Source organism: Sipha flava, unplaced genomic scaffold (genome assembly GCF_003268045.1).
Source record: "Sipha flava isolate LNK unplaced genomic scaffold, YSA_version1 36731_pilon_pilon, whole genome shotgun sequence".
NCBI lineage: Eukaryota > Metazoa > Arthropoda > Insecta > Hemiptera > Aphididae > Sipha > Sipha flava.
The window spans coordinates 20,802-41,727 of NW_020273071.1; the positions used below are offsets into that span (position 1 = coordinate 20,802).

The 20,926-nt window shown below is 28.1% G+C and overlaps 2 protein-coding genes across 2 annotated transcripts; one reads left to right on the forward strand and one right to left on the reverse strand.

The window, feature by feature from the left end:
- Window positions 1-1,401: 1,401 nt before the first annotated feature.
- Window positions 1,402-12,548, reverse strand: LOC112687830 (vigilin-like). Its single transcript, XM_025560778.1, has 13 exons — window positions 12,529-12,548; window positions 6,811-7,042; window positions 5,086-5,301; window positions 4,622-4,804; window positions 3,971-4,124; window positions 3,707-3,885; window positions 3,503-3,634; window positions 3,289-3,435; window positions 2,863-3,018; window positions 2,443-2,793; window positions 1,989-2,207; window positions 1,572-1,790; window positions 1,402-1,506 (listed from the first exon to the last, which is right to left on the reverse strand). Exons 1-13 carry the CDS (start codon window positions 12,546-12,548, stop codon window positions 1,402-1,404), a joined length of 2,313 nt encoding a protein of 770 aa, XP_025416563.1.
- Window positions 12,549-14,043: 1,495 nt separating this feature from the next.
- Window positions 14,044-16,932, forward strand: LOC112687829. The gene is made up of 2 exons (XM_025560777.1): window positions 14,044-14,915; window positions 16,620-16,932. Exons 1-2 carry the CDS (start codon window positions 14,383-14,385, stop codon window positions 16,930-16,932), a joined length of 846 nt encoding a protein of 281 aa, XP_025416562.1. The 5' UTR covers window positions 14,044-14,382.
- The last annotated feature ends 3,994 nt before the right edge of the window (window positions 16,933-20,926 follow it).

Genomic DNA, 20,926 nt, shown 5'->3' on the forward strand with positions numbered 1-20,926 from the left:
AATTCTCATCAAATGTTCATCTCTATTATTTACTTTTTTGGCATAAACTTTTTCGTTCATAAAACCCCATAAGAAAAAGTTACATGGGTTAAAATCAGGACTGCGTGGTGGCCATGTTATATCTGGGCTATATTGAACATTGTTTCCAACTCCTCTACCTATAAGTCTGTCAGGGAAAAGATAATATAATTGTTGTCGGACTGCATTTGTATGATGAGGAGGTACACTTCTAACATAAACTACATTGATTCTTGTTCTTCCAATGGTACATTCTCTAATAATACCGGAAGGTCATACACAATAAAATGTAAAAATCCCTGACCGTTCTATCTAGCCGTAACCCAATATCTTAACCCGTTATCGTATGTTGCTTGACGGTGAACGGGTAAAATAATATTATTACTTAACTTTAATCCATAGATTACTATTCTAAATTGATAAACTACTCAATGAATTTATCATCGAGAATGATGAAACCTGGCGGAAGTCCTCTTATCATAGATCCACCAAATTTTCGGTCGGCAAAAAAAATATTAAATACTTGCTGATTACTATTCTTACTATTTCTTCAATAAGTAAAATTTAAATAAATGAGAAGACATAAAAGTTAAATATAATTAAGAGGAAAAAAAACAAATACTGTATTTTTCACGAAATAAACATTTTTAATATTTTAGTTTAAAATTAAAACATACAGAACCTATCATAAATTATAAAACACAAATACTTTGGTTAACTGACGTCGTTTAATAACAATATTTGAAGATTTTGCTTTAGCAACATAATGTAGTTGTATTTATAAATATTTTTACAAATTATTATTACCTATTACTAAATATAATCTATGATTTCGTAAAATGAATTATAGGAACACGTCATATTTTGTAGAATATTGAAATTATAACAATCATTCTTGGCTGAGATTATTTTTACAGATAAACCAAATATAATAGAAGTATAACAGCAGGTAAATTTGATTAACAAATTCCCAATGTATTAAGTCATTTAAAAACACTATTAGAACTCTTTAATAACCCTCCTCTATTTTTTTTACATCGATTAATATGGAATAAAAATATTTATAACTATAGTTAAGTTCATTGTATGTAATAAAGAATATTATCTTTCAGTAGCGTGGCCAGGATTTTAAAATGGTGGGGGCCACACCCGAAATACTAAAAAAACCTAATTAGCAATTAACAATAAGTTTGTTAATATAGTAATTTTTATATTAAATTTATCGTATTTAATATATTTTATTTCATTATAATTACATTTCAATTTATTACTTTAATTACTTTGACTAATCTAACAATAAAAAACGTTGATGAAATTTTGAAAAAAAAATAGTATTTTCATTATTTATTTCTACCAAAAATTAAAACAAACAATTGGTTGTAGTTAACGCAAGCTTCTATTTTTGTTCATATCAGTTTTCTTTTTAAATGAGGGCCCCAAATCACGAAGGCCTCGATGTGTCGCACCTACTGCACCACTGCTACGCCGCTGTGTAACATGATTATTGATTAATAATTTAACGATAAAACAATAAGTGTTGGTATACAACTTACCAAGTCAATAATAATATTATCGATTTCATTTTTAACTTTTTCAACATAATCCTTGTGGCCTTTAATCAAAACTTGACTAGAATTGGAATTAACTTGTGGAAATTTAATAGTAACTCCATTATGTTTCCCACTTATCTGATTTATTACTTCAGCGTGGTGGGCAACAAAATGATCATGATATTTTGGAGGAACGTTCATAGTCACTTCAATTATATTTTTCTATAACATTTTAATGTATTACGAAATTATAATTATTATTATTGTATTATGATTCTGGTATATCTATTATTTAAATAAATTAAAAGGTAATAAGTGTTCAATTATTTTTTATGTAATAACTGTTAGTCATAGGTTTATTTTATGATTTCAATAATTCCAATAACTATGTATAAAAATATTTGTATAGTAAATACTAACCAAGTCTTTAACAATTTCTTCAATCTTACGTTTCGCCTCTTCAACATTTATTTTGTCACCTTTTATGATGACAGCACTATTACTAGAAGCTATTTTCGGAAATGTTATAGACACTCCATTGCAATCATTAATAATTCGATTGATAATTTCACCACGTCTTGCAACAAAGTAATTATGATACTTTGGATCAACATTTACTACAGCTCGAATAGTATTTTCCTAAATCAAAATTGTTAATGATTATATGGTTAACTTATTTAGTTGTATTTAGGTACATCGATGATTATTTTAATTTTTTATCTTAAATTGTTTCATTTTATATGACTTATACATCAATAGTTCATTATTGTAAAGAAAACTATGAGAAATTATGTAAATATAACCTCAATACAATTTCAATAAAAAATAGACAGGTTAGTTTAATACACGTGCATTTGTATTGAATTATACATACCAAAACTTTAGCATGGTCTGAAAGTCTTTGTTCAGAAAGAGCAACATCTGCTTTACTATCACTGATCACAACTCTATCTCCAGCACCAATATTAGGAAATTCAATTTTAACATCGCCCCATTCATTTTCCAATTTGTGTATACATTCTTTTTGTTTGACAACTAAAGTGCCATGATTCTTTTCATTGATTTCTACATGTTCTTCGATGACTTTACTAATATTGGTTATCATAACTTCAAATTTTGCTTTTACTATATTAACATTCTCTTTTTTACCAACAATAGTTATATTTTCATTAGTGGAATTAGTTTCAGGCGGGAAAATTATTCTTGTATTCGTTAAATGTCTGATCTGGAATCCAAGTATTAAACCATAAATGAACACATTGTACCCTTATATTAAATTATTTTAACAATATACCTTTTTAACATTGACTCCATTTGTTCCAATTAAATATTTGTGAAACTTCGGATTTACTTTCAAATCAAACACATATTTATGAACTTCATCAACCATTGTCTGAATTTGTGTAGTAACATTTTTAACATCATCTTCAGGTCCTTTGATAACTATAGTCTATGAATAAAAGTTTAGCTTTAAAATAACGGATTACTATTTTTTTAATAGATTTTAGCATTTGGGAAATTTTCTTGAACATGTACTTATTGTATTAGGGGAGGAGAAGCAGTTTCATCTCTTGAGACAATCGTTTCCTGCTCAAAGAGAGAAACTGCCAGAGGCCAGGTTCGAATCGATGTCTAAGCGTATATCACGCATATAATAATTTATAAAATTGGTTAAATTGTCATTTTAATTTATAAGTTTAATAAATAAGTACATTCTTACATTATCTCCTTTAACAGTTGGTAAATTCAATGTCACATTATCCCCACAATCATCTTTTATAGATTGAATGAATTTATTCCCAAGATTTACAATGACATTTCTAACTTTAACATTTCCCAACACCATTTCCTTTGTTATTATGTCTCCCTAAAAATACATGATTGATAAATCAAAAATAAAATTGAGCAATAAATAATCTTTATAAAAAACCAACAATTTCATTTTGTATTTCTTTAATCATATCATAAGCGATTAAAACTTTTCTTTTATTTCCCATGACTTTAATAACATCCTTATTGTCTCCTTCACGTGGTAAAAAAATTCTCGTATCAGTCTCTTTTCTAATCTATAATATTAAATTATATAAATAAAAATATTTCTAAAGGTCGAACCACAAAAGTTAATAAATAATAATTACCTTTTTAATATATATTGCTCTCTTTCCAGCACTAAGTTTGTGGAATTGTTTAAAAATAGGAATTTCCAACACATAGTTGATTTCATTCAATACTTCGGCCAATTCAGCTAATGATTTAAATGCTTTATTTACATCATCGTTCAAACCTTGTATTTTAACTAAATTATTTCTAGCCTCAACTAAAATATCGAACCAAATATTATTTATAAACTCTCAAAATACAAAAAATAGAAACATATTAATACTATTAATACTATTAATTACCTGGACTTGGGAATATAATTTTGACATTAAATATTTTCTGAAGTTCTCGAACTTTTTCACCATTGAATCCAATTATCGCTCCGTGGTGACGTTGATCAATTGTTATTTCTTTTTCAATTTTACTTTTCAACTTAATTATAATTTCCTCCAATTCCTAACAAAAATTTTAATTATTAAAAAATTACGAAAGAAACTATTTAATGGAAATTTATTAAAATACCCGATTTCGTTAATACATAATACTTGTAAATTTTTTTTTAAAAAAAACATATCAGAAATCTTTTAAAAACTTTTAAACCTATAAGTAATATTAAAATTAAAAGTTCATTGAATTTGTATATTGTTATATCAAAATTCAATATTAAAATCCTCATTAATTTATTTTTTACTATAAAAGTATAATAAAAATTATCGGTATTTTAATTTAGAAATCGTGAAATTTTCAAATATTTATTAAAAGATTTAATTTTAATTTAATTAATAAAATAAATAAACTAGTACGGTCACAAATAACCACTTTAAAAATAGGCATTATCTATTTTGTCAATTTTTCTCCAACCTATTCATTCTAGCCATTCTTTTCGAAAATTAATTTACTTTAATGTGTTAAACTTAAATTCCAATTCATTAAAACATATTTTTGATACATACTTGAACTACTTTTTTCGTGGAATCCTTTGTTCCAGTTATATAAATTATGTCAGCTGAATTTTTCATGCATGGTATTTGAACACGTGCTCCTGTACGTTTTTCAATATTTTTAAGATTAAGTCCTTGTTTGCCCAATAACGTACTTCGATGTTCTTTTGGAAACGGTATAGTAGTAGTTTTAATCTGAAATTTTAATGTTTTAGTTAAAATTGCTAAAAAAAATATTTTTTATTTATTTATCCGTAATAAAACTATAAAATAACAAATGATTCATCAAACATTTTAAATTATTATGCTCATTTATATATTATAATATTAAATAATAATAATAATAATAATAAATTATTCATAATTTGTACACAACAATATAATATATATATATATATATATATATATATATATATAATAAATATTATTTTTATCAGTTTATCTTATTAATTCCAACTTAATTAAAACTTATTTACTTGAGTTTGATCGATTATGATAATCTTTTGTTTTGCTCGTTCAACATTAACTCTATTGCCGCTGATTAGTAAAGTCAGATCCATGGTTTTTGAAATACAAATCTCTATTCCTACATTATACTCTTTCCCAATTTTTATATATGCTTTCTTAAATTTTTCATGCTCTAATTGACTATTCCTGTCCCAATTTCTGTCTTGGGCAGGTATTGAAATTATCTACAAATTTTACAAAATAAAAATCAAGATAATATTTTATTTATATTCTAGATATAAATCAACAAAAACTTTCTAAACTATTACTATTCATACAGAAAAATGTTATTTAAAATCATAATAATGATGTTCTTTAATATGAAAATTATCATTCTATAATTTTTATGTTATTTTTTATTTTTTATTTACCTTTAAATACAAAGTTTTATAGCTCAACAATTATATCATGTAAGATAACTAAGTATGCATTTTAATCATTATCATAAAATAATATTAGTAAAATATAATAATTTGAGATAATTATAAAATAAGAGTTAATTTTGATTGACCAATTAAAATTTACAAGTAACGGATAACATATCAAGTGGTTAAAGACGTGATCATTTAAATGAATAAGGTAGAAAATAATTTGGGCTTGGAAGTAAGTTGATTGCGTAGAAGAGCTATAATAATATAAAAAAAGGGAAAATATTAGATTTATTAATGCCAGAAAACCTGAGATTAATTGGAAAACGGTATATCGTCCATAGGACTATTAGGTAATAGGATATTATTAGAACTAGTGATGGGGGCACAAGAAACTTTGGAAAGAGGTTTGATAAGAGGAGACGTGAGTACAATATTTTTATTTTGATGATTACAAGTGGGTTGTTTTGTGACGTTTAAGAAGTAATTTATGTTTAGGACAACCTTTATAGTTGGAAATATGATCATCCGCGCAAAATACGCACTTGGTTAAACTGTCTTTCACTTTGATGTAACTGTTTCAAAAGTGATTTCCTTTGCGTTTAACACAGTGTGAAGGATGAAGGGTTACCATTATTTCCGGTATGGTGATGGTAATAGTTAACATTGTGACCGTAGCTATGTCATTTCAGACACTGAGGTGAATCACTAAGTCTTATTGGGTAATTCAACTTAAACTTTTGTGTGCAACATTGATGACTCATTAAGAATTTTTTTATCATTTGTATTTGGATTAATTGCAACAAAGAACAGCGGAAGCGTATGGCCATTTTGAATGACATTCTTAATTCTTTTGCGGGAATCTAATTCCAATAGGGCATCTGATATATTTAGTGACTGATGTTTTTATATTAATAGTAAACAATACATTCTTTGGTTATATTATGAACGTCACAAGAGGTGTCGAGTTTGATTTCTTTGTCCACTTCGCTTGAAAAGACAGCGAAACGATTAGACGAAACTAATGGTTTAGTTCTTTTCCCCGTATGGATAGGAGAATTAGACAATGATAGCAGCGACCATTTGGGTTTGGTAGTAAGCGGAGATGGTATGTTGTCCATCTTGAAAGTGAAGTCGCATAAATATAATACCGTGAACTGAACTAACTAACTTAACTTAAATAAACTAATAAAGTAACTTAACTAAAATTGCGGTAACGGAACGGTCAAATTATAATCGCACTGACATACGACCGTGTTACAAGTCAATATCGGACTGATCGTTCTAATACTTATTAATTACTATTAAAATGGCATGATAAATTACTTCGTTCACCGTTGAAGATTTAACATTATTCTGTTTTTTAAATGGTACAGTCCCAATTTTATTTGATGTCTTCGATACTGGCAAAGCTGGAAATACAATATCGTAACTATTGCCATTATTTTTAGCATCTCTTGAACTAAGTTGGCCAGACAACATTGACACATTCTTCATCATTGTGATCGTTGTACTGAACAGATACTGAATTACTTTCCTAAAACAAAATCTGAAAACTCTAAAATCAAAATGCGAATGAATAAAAAAATTTAATTCGTTCGAATTCGATATCAATGTTCAACCAGTATTATGCTTCAGAAAGTGATTTGATACGTCATATAAATCAACTAAATGTTCTTCTATGACTATAAACAACTAACAAACTAAATCACCAATAGTTACAAATATGCAAAATATAACTTTATATCGATTAAAACGACTAATAATGCAATGTTTTTAAGTCTGTATTATCAAACGATAATCGATTAAAAAATAAAATTTTCATATATCTTGGCCTGTAGTTTTGCTTGCAATATATATCATGCAAGAATATGCATAGTAATACGCAAGTACATGTTCATATATAGACATAAGACCTCTTAATACATGTGAATTCACGTGTCATGTGTAAAATCCAAAATAAGAACGTATAACCTTAACTTAATACTGTACTAATAATATTTTATTAAAACTTTAAATACATAACGTAAAATTACAAATTCATCATTATAAAAATGGACATATATTTGGATTAACACGTATTTCACGTGTACACGTGAATTCCGTGACACATGTTTTAAGAGCTCTAATCACATATACTTATGCTTGTATATTTTTAGTCTTGTATGTATTTAAATATTGTTTAGTTTCAAAAGTGATCTGATGTGTGTAGAAGTGTTGTTTTTTTAAATTTATAACGAGACTGTTAAATGGACCAAACAAAATAGGAGTACTTATTGTTTGCGATATGCTTCGTAAAGAAATCTTAGAAAAGAAACAAGAAGCTTTTAAAAAAATGATTATAGGTTCGACAATGGATTAGTAGAAGAAATAGTGTTGGCAAATCAGTTTGTTTTGAATTAAGAAATCACATTGATCACGTGGTTCACTATACGTGTTCGGGAATAAACTGGCCTAAAATTACCTAATTGCATTCCATTTCTGTCTGACGTGTTAAATTTCATGCAAGTTTGAGCATGCAAGAGCTTGCGTTACGTATTATAAACGTTTAAATTTGTTCAATTTTGTTCTTGCACGAGTAAAAATATGCATGCGGGAAAAAGCATACAAGAAATTTCAATAGTGTGAACCCGGTATAATGCTTTATTTTTAACTTTTCAAATTCACATACGTATTGTGTAAATCAGGGATCTTCAAAATTTTATAAACACTGTACCCCTTTTTATCAATTAACTTTTTTGGGTACCCCTTCTAAGTTAGAAAAATTAAAATAAATATAAAAAAATTTAAAATTTTATAAAATTACATATTTATTTCATTAAAACATAATACACAAAAGATGTTAAAAACAAAAATAGCTTACTTTCAAAACAAATTAGTGAGAAGGGTTAACTTGTTTTTGTTAGCACAGTAGATCAATATTGGGTTCTAATTTAGTTTAGTACGATCTTAAACCATCTTCAATATTTAACTTGTTTCTATATTTACTTTTAAACTTGAATAACCTTTTCCACATAAGTAATTTAAATGTGAAGGTTTGTTGGCCAGACTCGTACCCCTTAAAAAATCTCGAGTACCCCAAAGAAGTACGCGTAACACAGTTTGAGAACCACTGGTGTAAATAAAGCTAAAATACACTATCGGCCCACGACGATTATCGTATAGATAAGCAATAAATGTACTTATGCATGACGGTCGTTTGACGTTTATTAAATATTTTGTAATGAACAATCCTGCAAAATGTTTAAATTTTACCAAAATATGGTAAGTACACTAAAAATTTGTTTGTACTGGAACGGTCGTTATTTTTTTTACGAACCGGAACGCTAAAAAACTTTTTTCGTGTACCGGAACTGCGTTCCGGTCCATTTCCAGCCCTGTTTGTTTCTGTAAAGACTATTTAGTTATTGTAATTAGAAAAAATGAATTCCAAATATAAAATTAAAACTAAAACTCCTTTATCGAAAAGAAAAAAACACAAAGGTTTCATAAAGGGAATAAGAGACTACCATGAACCAAAATATTAGAAATAATAGTACGAATTACATTGCACTGCAAACTATTTGCTGTTATTTTTTTTTTAATTACTGTTGTACATCAAAACGTGGATTCCTAATTTTTGATAACTACAATTTATCAAATATTACCATACTGCGATAACGATTGCAATGAACGACTACCTGGATTATGGTGCGGAAAGAAGTGGTATACGCATTGACACCACACATACACTAATAATCATTTACAACTAACACAGACCTCGGGTGGCGACGATGTGATTAGAAATTGCCTAAATGTTGCTCCTTAAATAAATGCTATAGCAAGGCCCCTTAAAATCAATCTACCGATAATCAAATGTTGATACCTTTGGAAATGGCTGAAATTGTATCATCTAACCTAACCTAACCTAACACCTTTATAAACTTATATAACTTGTTAAACATGCATAGGCGGCACTTGGGGATGATTCAAGGGGGGGGGGGCTTCAGCCCCCACATACATTTTTCAATCACTGCCTCTCAGAAGCTTTTATTCCACCCTTTACCTTCTATAAGAAATGTGCCTATTGGAAGGCAAGTAAAATTTAAAAATTAATAATAAAACAATAATTCGCTTGATTTTTTCGTTAACTTTTTTTGGGAGGGGGTGGCAAAAGTATACATTTGCCACCCCAAAAAATGTTTGGGAGGCAACTTCCCTCTTATGACCCTCCCTAAGTGCCGCCTATGTGAACATGTGAAAGAGCATTCTCTGCTGTGTGGTATGAGAACAGTTGGCTACGTTCAACAATATTTTTCAAATTTAACATTATCATAGCATAGAATATAAAGAAATTTAACCCATATCTTAAACAGTGACACCGTCTTAGAACATTTCTTAGCTAACAATAAGAATAAAATGTTAGATCTTAATCTGTAAATTGTAATCTAGGTATGTCATATTTTATGTACAATATTATATAATTTATTAATAATTTAGTGTATAGTAAAATGTTATGCTTGTTTTTATCTGAAGTAATTATTTTGTGATGAATGGGGCTGTGGGGGAATAGGGGAGAAGCCTCCATGCTTATATTGACTAAACTTATTTGTGGGGTTTCAACTCCTCTTACAATTCAGACCTAGTAGCGCCAATGAATCCTGTGTTTATTTATTTTATATATTATTGGTTTTTTGAACATCTTTTATGAAGTTATCTTCTTACTTATGCTTCAATGATCTTACAGTCATTGGTTCATAATTATTCGCAAATAATCTCTGTGCTTGATTCGGCAGCGAGTAATATAACTTTTTTAGTTCTATAAATTAAGAACATTATGTAAACAAAATAAATTTATATTCTAAAAACGCAGTATTATTATAATTAATAGCTGATAAGTTATAAACATAGACCTTATACTCATAGTATAATGAGTAGTATAATCAGGGCCGTGTTAAGGGGGGGTCAAAGGGAGCAATTGCCCCCGGACGCCGTAGTTTTTTAAAAGTAAGGGGCGCGCCCTTATTTACACTCAATATATTACCTGTTCCCAGTGGCCCTGTAGAAAAAATTTTACCCTGGGGCGCTAAAATGTTTGACACGGCTCTGAGTATAATACTCATAAATATAAGGTTTATGGTTATAACCATTATAGTTGAAACTTAAGATAAATAAATAATAATAATTTCAATTATTATTATATGCTATTATTTATTTTCCAAAAACTAGGATTTTTTTTTACTTTATTTTTCCGAAAATTTTATTATAATTATCGCAATAATTAATCACAATATTCAAACGAATCTTGAAATTAATAAACATAAGCTTAATATAAAATGTATACATATAATTTATAACCACGGATATATAATATATTAAACGTTTAGTATAGGTTTCTGTGTTTATAACCACCTTGTTTATAACTTATAATACAATCATAAATCATATATTATAAAACTTAATAGTTGAATCTATGGACTACACCAATAGAGTTTCTCTGATAGTTTACACTAGTGTATCCCAGACTTTTACGACAACAGAATCCTTAGGCAATAGTTTGAGTTTTGTTGAACTTCAATGTTTCAAACTCAAATTTACCCAATTTTTCAATTATTTATTGAAAAACAAATACTCCAAATAATGTTTTAAAAACAGCTCATGATTTTTGTGTCCTACTCTACTACTTTCAATATACCAACTACTCTATTCACATGCATATCTTACGAAACTCTTGAGATTATCCCACGGAACACACTTTGGGAATCACTGGTCTACACGACTACATATACAAGATTTGTAAGATAGGCCAGTACCATAGCTAGATATTAGTTAGTCTTTTGTATAACGCCTATGGATATAAAACGTATATTTAGGAAGATTATACAATATAACATTTTGTACAGAATTAAAACTTCTTATTTTTTGGTTTTTTGTGTGGTATTATGGAAAAAAAAATTGATTTAACAAGTGAGGCTTTAATTAATTTTAATACATTTACTTTATTGCTTCCTATTGGACATTGACTATATACAACAATGTGGATATATTTTTTATTGTCTATGAGTGATAAATAATTTTCAATCATTTTTTACGAACGATTATTTAAATTTAACATAGGTAATAAGTAGAGCCCGGATTTAAATGTATTTCCTTGTTTGTACTAAGTGTATGCACGTCTATAGAGGTTTAAAATGTTCACGATTCATATCGCACCGAATTTAATACCTAATTTTATATTGCATATTTTGCATATTTCAAGGGTTATTGCATATTTGTTCATAAATGCATATAAAATGTATATTTAATGGGTTTTTGGGTTTTTAATAATTTAACTATTTTAATTTACAGTTAATTTTGTAATCGCCTCGAATAGAGCACAAATAGACTTTATAGGTATTAAGTTTCAAAAATAGTATTTTAAAAGATTTGTAGGTGTAATTTTCTATTAGTTTTTTGAGAGTAGGTAACTTCAAATGATTTAAAATATTTATTTTTATTTTTTTTATTTGTACTATCGTTTTTAAGTTTCATAAAAGTTTTAGATTGATTTAAATGATTTGAAATATATATATATCGCCATTTTTTTTTTGCATATTTGCATCATATTTGACACTTTTTAAATGCATATAAATCCGGGCTCTAGAAATAAGTAATAATGAATAAGTACCTATTAACTCTAATTTCACTATAAATGGTTTTGAGAGTATTAGTTTCAGAGTTGATTTTTATTATAATTGTTTGAGCATCATAACCAAATATCGTATAAAAGAATAATGCTTAACGATAACATGCAAAATTTCAATATATCTTCAATATGTATTCGTAATAACATTTTGTAATTGTAATGTAATATAAAAGTAGAAATGGCTGAAAATATTTTAACATTATTAAAATTTAAAAACAACTAATTTTTCTTTTAAGGTCTATAGGTCAATCAAGACAATCGTTACACATCCAACCTTTAAATCTTCTCCATTAGTGCTCTTCATTTCGATCCTCCATCTAACTATTTCAGGTTTCTATTAAAAATCCTCCAAAGATGATTCTCTCCAACTCGTTACTTACCTTGTTCTCATCTGCCCCATTTCTCCGTTGTTTATTGGTCCAAAAATCTTCCTTCTTTAAGTTTTTTTTTGTTTAAAAAGAGCATCAATTTACTTCCCTTACATTAAAATATATTTAACTTAAACCTATATCGCCAAATAGTCAAAATAGTGAGAATTACTGTTTGTTAGATAATCGACGAATTTAAAATCGTAGGACCAAAAAATGGATCAGTAAAGTTAAAAAAATGCAAAAGTTGCGTGGGATATGGGTTGTAGACGTGTATAATAATAATTACCATCGAGCTACACAGTAGCATATACAAGGGTAGATGTGGGGCTCAAATCCTCCCCTAGAACTTTTTTTAAATGTTATAAAATAATGTTATTAGTGTGAGGACGTAAGAAACGTAAAAAAAATAATGATAAAATTAATGATTTGTTTGCAAATGATTCCCCCTAATACAAAAGTTATGAATACGCCACTGGAATTACACTAAAATAAATAATGAATTGCAAAAATTACTTAACATCAATAATATAAGCAAATAGATTGTCACCAGTACGCAGTGGCGTAATTGGGGGGTCGCATTTGCGACCCCAAATATAATGTATGGGTTGCAAAAGTATTATTATGCAATCCCTGAAAATTCCATATTTATGGTTTATTGCTAAATAGTAAAAAATGAAAATAAGGAATTATTTAATTAAATAATTAAGAAATAAAAAAAGCTGGAGAATGAGAAAATTGAGATGATAATAACATCGAGAATAATACGACGACAGAACTCTAAATTTAAAAATAAATTATAAGATATTAGCTATAATATCGGTTGTAGTTATATTATAATTATAAAAGATTATGTGATTTAAAATTTAAATTTCAGTATTGTTTGTGGCTATATATTAATTATAAAAAATTTAAATTTATAGTTGTATATTATAGTTGTAAATTTATATATAACTTGTATTTATATATAAGAAGAATTATATAGAATTATGATGTACTTTATACAGTCAACTCGCGAATTAACGAACTTCAAGGGACCGATCAAAAAGTTCGTTACATCGAAATTCATTATATCAAAAGCATAAATCAACAAAATCTGTTTAAACGATATTTATAAGAAAATTTAAATTTTATTAGATTTTTATAATTACATACCTACATACAATATGAGATTATTATTAAATATTTTATTAGATACATTCATACATTTTTTGTTTATTACATACATACATATTTATTTTTTAAAAAAATAGGATTTTTTTTGTGTGTATCCATTTGCGCTTACGCGATTAATAGTGTTGTTCAAATTTAGAATATTACAAAATACACTGTCGTCAATATCATGTCTTTGTAAAAAACTTAAGACCGCACGGAGACCTAATTTTGCTTCATTCGAGCTTACGGGGGGCTCTTCGTCATCAGCTTTATTCAAAATTTTTATTTATATTTAATACAATTTACATTTAACAGACGTGTATCATATAAACGATAGATGAACATTATCTTATCGCATAAGAATGGCCGAAACAAACTCGTAAAATGTGCTGTATCAATCTCCAAAATTGTAAAAATTTGTTACATTGCGTGAACTTTAGCCAAAAAATCTTCGTTATATCGAGGGGACCAAAATACATTTGATTTTTCGTTATAGCACGAGGTTTTCAAGGGTCCGACAGTTTTATACGTTATATCGAGATTTTCGTTTTATCGAACTTCGTTATACCGCGAGTTGACTGTATTAATAGAATATAATAATATGATTATATTAAAACATTGTTTTATAATGTTGGTGCATCCTGAGAAACTTTTGCCACCCCTGATATTTTTTTCGAATTACGCCATTGCCAGTACGTGTGTATCCATCATATGTTATATACAGCTGCTCCGGATCCGGTGTTGTTCAACGTAGACTTGGTGGCGTTGTACGATAGAATGTTGGACGCGGATTGCGACGAAGACTGCGATTTGGATTGCGTGGCAACCGTGACGGAGACTGAACGATGGGAGGCGTACGACAAGTTCCGCGACGTGGTCGAAGCACGGGTCGCACACAACTTGTACCTATGCAAGTGCATTGAACTGAAGCAGCGGACGGTGGACGTGGAAGACAACATCATCGAGGAGACCACGGAGTTCTGGCTGGACGACAAAATGAAAGTGAAAGTATGTAAGACGTTTTTCACTCGCACCCTGGGCCTGCCGGATGCGCGGTTGAACGCGCTGCTCGAGCCCGATACCTTCGAGTGGTTCTCCCGGTATAAGCACCTCTTGATTGATCACACGGTTACCGTTATGGCAGTGACAGCCGTTGACAATCATGATAGAGACGTGGACGAAGAGAGAACGAAGCGTTACTGCGGTATCGAACAACCCTGTTCCGAGTTTGTGCTGAATTCCAGGTGAGTCATATTATTACTACCGATTGTTGTGCATGCCCCTATAGTACCTATAAAATATGATTTTTTTTATTTGGATTCAAAATTTCTTGTCATATTATTTTTAGTATACAAAATACTGAAAATGTTATGAAAAATAAATTAATTTATACGAGAAAAGCTCCGGTGTTAATGGGTTAACCAATGATCAAGAGTTTTTTTTTCATTAATTGGTGTCTTGGGTGCTTCCTTACTCGTTGCTTCTCGGCAACATATGTTACGTTACATTTTAGGAACATACATTCAATTAAATTCATTAATCACTTTAATCGATAATATAATAAATAAAAAATTATTTAATAAATAATAATATTTTTTATTTTTTTCATTTTTTGTATTATTTAATAAATTATTTATATATAATATAAATGGGACGAATTTAGTTTAGCTCCCAAGCTATTTTTAGAAACAATATTCGTACAACCGTATGCGTATCATTTCACTGTACCATATATTAAACCGGACTTACACGATGACAGTTTTTTTATGAAAATTTTAAATTGTATGACATAATATGTATAATATATTATATGGCACGAACACTAGTGATATAAATGTTGCTACACTTGATGTAATGACACACAAACATATTTAAAATAATCCAGACATTTATAGAATTGTAGCAACAGAAATATCTTGATTGTTCACACGATAAATTAAAATATTTCTGAATACAAACGACAGCCTAACAACTAAAGCTAAAAACTAAGCTGAACAACTAGTTTTATAGTGCGCAGTTGTACTTAATTACTAAAATTATGGTGTCTTATATTTTGTATTTTGTATTCATCAATATAAACTATGGTATCGAAGCATAAACCAATTGTTATAGAAAATTAGAGTAAAAAAACAAAAAAGGTGAGAAGTGAGTGGGAACGCTAATGGCTTCAAAAAAAGAAATTTTATGGTGCATATAGTGAAGTGTTTTATTCCTCACCAAATTATCCTTATATTTTGAATGTTTTGGATTCTAAAGATAAGAATAATTTTATATCTTTCGAAGTTTGAGGGGATATCCATAAAATCCCATTTTTTTTAACCTTGATGACATAATTGATGTTTTAATTTTAAAGCTTATAAAAATAAAATAATTTTAAAAATACTAGAAACCAAACACCAAACTGTAACTCTCATTGTTTTGATTCCTCAAAACAGCAAAGAGTCTATTAATCACACTGTTGACACTTGTTTTGGACATGTTCAGATCGGCACAAGAATTTTTACAAGACTTATGATGTGAAAATTAGAAAAGTGTACGACATAAATGTAAATAATCGTTCGTACGTTGACAGTTTACTGTCATATAGTTATATCGTTATAAAAATGTTGTCGTGTGAGTCCGATCTCAAGTAGACATTATAACGAATTCAGATTAGTTTCTGAAATATTATCGCATTATTAGATCGATTTGTAGGATGGATATAAGATACATAGTCGTAATCATATAACACTAAGATGACCATACGTCCTGTTTTAAAAGGGGCAGTCCGGGTTTTCGCATCTTTGTCCCGTTATCCCCCGAGGAATCTTTGGGACACTAAAATTAAAATTTTAAATGGTTAGCTCATTAGTTAACTCTGACCTAGTCATATTATATTTATTGTTTTTTAATTATCAATTTAATTATTTACTAAATTAATTTATTATCCTTTTAATTTATTTGTTTAGAAAGTATTTAGAAAAAAACAGTTTGTCATTCGTTAAAGAAACAGACTCAGATTTAGATGAAGACTCAGAAGATATAGTTCCTTCAGTTTTTAATAGCGTTGTAAATCAAATTCAATCGATACCAAGAGTAGTAAGTACTTTGATAAATCCAGAAAATGACAAAGAAGTGTTGAGATTCGAGAGTAGTATAAATTATAAGTATATGTATTTACATTATTTGAAACAATCGAAGAAAAATAAAAATAAATTGAGCGAAAAACAATATAAGAAAATATATAATCAGTACATGAAAAAAATATTTATGGTGAAATAATCATAGTTACTAAATTACGATTTGAATATTTAACCTTTTGATATAGTCTTGATTTCTTCCCCAGATACTAACTATTATAAATTTAGTACAACAAATATTATGTATACTTTGTTAAAATAAATTCTAATTTATTTTTCATAATTTTTATGAATGTTATTAAAAATAATTCTATGTTTATGTATAGTAATATTGTTAAATTAAGGCCCAGGATCCCCCTTCCCTTGAAAATATGCCACCGGTAATGTAATAAGGTTTTATTGTAATTAATAATGTAATGTGGACAATTTGAAAACTAGGCATCCCTAGTTATACGTATATTTGTATCCATAATTGTATATAGATATATTTATGTTCAATGTATAAATTATTGTGGTATTGAGTTAAAATATAAATTAAATTAAATATATATATGTATGTTCTCTTTTGAAACAGAGTTTAGAAGGAAACTCAAAACGAGAATGTATATTAAATATATGTATATATAATATATTTGGCCGGCTAATAACTGGAATGTGAAAACATATCAAAAATTAAAAAAGTTTATCATCATGATTTTAATATTGAGTGTACACTGCGTCCAGTGAGAGAACGCAACTGGGCGGCGATCAAAACCCGTCAATTTTTGGGCTTTCCCACCACTACCAGCCCGAGCGTCGCGCTTGACGACCACTATCGGTTAACACCGGTTGCCCCGTGGTGGCGGAATTTCACATACGCGAAGTAGTTGGGTTCTCTCACTGGACGGTCTATAAATGTAAAAGTATCATAAAAATAAATATGCTCATTGTTTTAAATAATGATCAATAATTGTAATATTAAAGGTCGTGTTACACTATCATAGTTGAACCCAGTAACGTATTAGGGGTAGGGGGACTAGAGGGCGCGATGGCCTCGGGCGGCATAAGATTTTTACATAGCCTATTTTATGTTGATGAACAATAATATAAATTGGTTAATTTTTTTTTTCATCTCAGATAATATTCTAAGATTGGAAATATTCATAGGATGAGGAAGGAGACAAAAATTGTCGACGAAAAACCTCTCCTTTAAAACGTAAATAAACAAAAATTATTTTAGGTATAATTTGTTATACCACACAACAAAGTGGTTTAACGCTCTGTTGTATATTTTTCGTTGTCCACAGTGATTATAATATAAATTAAAATATCACAAGATTGATATACATTATAAATGCAAGTAATATAACCTTAATTTGTAAAAAAATATCCTTATTATATTTAATTACCTCATTTATAAGTCAACACTAATAAATTTAGTAAATTAATTTCAAGTATAGTCATTTAATATTATCTATTTGAATAGTTATTTAATTGTGTAGAATGGATTACAATTACTATATGTGTTCTTTTCAAGTGATATCAATCGCAGAATCTCTTAGGTATTTACATTTTCTAAGAAAAGAGAGTTTTTGGTTACATCCATTTAATAAAAGACAATGAGCTTTTTGAAAAATGTTATTTGAGCTTAAGACCGTATCCACAGAAGTTCTTTGAATATTACAGGATGTCCATTCAATCATTTGATTAGTTTTTGGACTTATTGTACACTGAAAACGCGTGTTGATACCGCTGTAGTGTGGTGCATGATTGCAAACCATGGGTTTTTATTTTGAGCGGTCAAAAATAGTATGAGCGGCGCTGCTGTCAAACCGAGACATGCAACGGATGAAATACTGAAATACCCAAGTGTGTCGCGTTCCATAAATACACGTGATAGTACTCACAAAAAAAAATCATGTGGTGCAACCGCAATAGTGACACAACCTTAATACATTTTTTATGGTAAAACAAACAAAGCCCTTGAAAAACAATTGCAGAACTCCAAGGGCGCTGCAAAGCATAGTTTGGTAACAAATGTATGTATTATGTATAGTATAACTATGTATGAGTATAACTACTCATATATATATATATATATATTTATAAACTAGTATCTTGATCAGAAGTCTGTAAATTTGACGTGTGATGACAATATGTTTTATTTAGAAAGATTAATGTTATTTTGGTCGTATGAAAAATATTACTTTATGTACAATCTAAATTATACTTAAATATAGAAAACAATGTTTTAAATTATTCTTCAATTTGAAAATAATATAATAGAAAATAAATATTTGAATGATTTACAATTTTTATAGTGCTAGTTGAAATACAAAATACTAAATGACAATAAATGATTCAATAAAAATAAAAGAAAAAAATCACAGCATGCATTTTAATGACTGTATTAATAAATTATACAATAGTAATTTGAATTATTAATAGTAAGGACATCAATATTAAACATAATTAAATACTAATACTCTGTAGCTATAAAAAAACCATTCAAATTAAATACATATGATAACTTATTGAATAAAAATAGAAGGTTAATCACTTAACACATGTCAAACTTGCTTGATCAATTAATTCAAGAGTAGAAATTGAGTTGCAAAAACTGTCATGAGTTTCATATTCAATATTCTACCTATTTTAAAAAATACAAATAAAAATATTTTAAAATTTTATATATTTATAACTAATTTTATAAAATTTTATTCAAGATTTACATGTTTAGTATCTTCCTCTAGAATAAGATCTTGAACGAGATCTCCTACTTCTATAAATAGGTGACCGACTTCTTGACTGTGAACGATAACGACGTGGTGGCGGTGATCGTCTAAAATTAATTAAATATTATAAGTAAAAATCATTTCAAGTAAAACCTCCAATTAATGAAAATTTCATGAAAAAAAAAAAAAAAAAAAAAAAAACCAAATTAAAAATATTTTATTATAAACTGTCTCATTTTTAATCAAATATATATAATACATAAGCATCCATAATATAGAGGTTTTACTTTAAAATTTATTTCATTACAATAAAGGATTAAATATGATCCAACCAATATTATAGATAAAAGAAGTTTTTTTTAACACCTCAATTAAAATATATCCAAAGTTACTATATTTTTAATACATAAAATGTTAACCCGAAAAACGATGAGTGATGAAAAACGTAGATGTTCCAAACACATTGTAGTAGCTAAGATGAATTTCAAATGCTATTTCGTTGTTTTTGGTACTGCAATAAATCATGGGATTTGACAATTAAAAACAAATTTGTATTATAATTCCTATTTGGGATTTAAGAAGTTCACACCCCCTGTTGTTGGTTGCTGGCTCAAGTTGGTAGTACTGTGTTGAAAGGTGATGGTAGTTGTGGTGATGATGAATGCATTAGAGTTGAATCTATAATAAATAACCTGCCAAAAGTTTTTATACTCATTAATTAAAAAAAAATATATTAATTTATGTATTTATATATAAATATACACAATAAGTGTAGTTTAATGTATCCCTACAACCCTTCAGTTATTAAATTCCTTAGTCTTATAAATATAATGTCCGAAGTAGAAAATAATATAATAGAATAGCAGTAATTTTAAAAATTAAAAAAAATTAAAATATTTACCTATAATCAGGTGATCTATCTTTAGGGCGACGCTTTCCAGTAGACATTTGAACTATAATTCTAGATCCACAGCATCTCCTAAAATGTAAGCAATTATCTGTAGTCATAAAAGTTTAATAAAAATTATAAATATAACAAAAGAATATAATAATACAATAATAAATATAATACACATACATTAATTAAAGACCTAAAAGAAATGGGAATTGAAGAATTGGACCATTAAGAAAATTGGTGCACGACAGGGACAGGTGGAGAAGTGCTGTTTTGAAGGAAAAAATCCACGCCATAAGAATAATACATAAAATACACTATTTTCAGAAACATAATAATCACCATGTTTTAGATCTGACAGGGATAACTGAAAAAATTCATCATACATAGTGCATTTACAGTTGTGTTACAAAATTTTGAAGAATGAAGTAAATTTTATAATATAAATAGTATCATAATGAATTTATTTGACAGGGATAACTGATATAAAGCATAATCATGTTTTTATTTTATGTTTTGTTCTTTTT

Excerpts from the sequence above, each read along its gene's own strand:
- LOC112687830 (XM_025560778.1), bottom strand. The coding sequence starts at position 12,548 with ATGGGGCAGATGAGAACAAG. Across the intron at positions 4,805-5,085 it reads TCATAATCGATCAAACTCAA|ATTAAAACTACTACTATACC; the intron begins GTAAATAAGTTT and ends TTAAAATTTCAG. Across the intron at positions 1,507-1,571 it reads ATAATATTATTATTGACTTG|CGGCGTAGCAGTGGTGCAGT; the intron begins GTAAGTTGTATA and ends CATGTTACACAG.
- LOC112687829 (XM_025560777.1), top strand. The coding sequence starts at position 14,383 with ATGTTATATACAGCTGCTCCGGATCCGGTGTTGTTCAACGTAGACTTG. Across the intron at positions 14,916-16,619 it reads GAGTTTGTGCTGAATTCCAG|AAAGTATTTAGAAAAAAACA; the intron begins GTGAGTCATATT and ends TTATTTGTTTAG.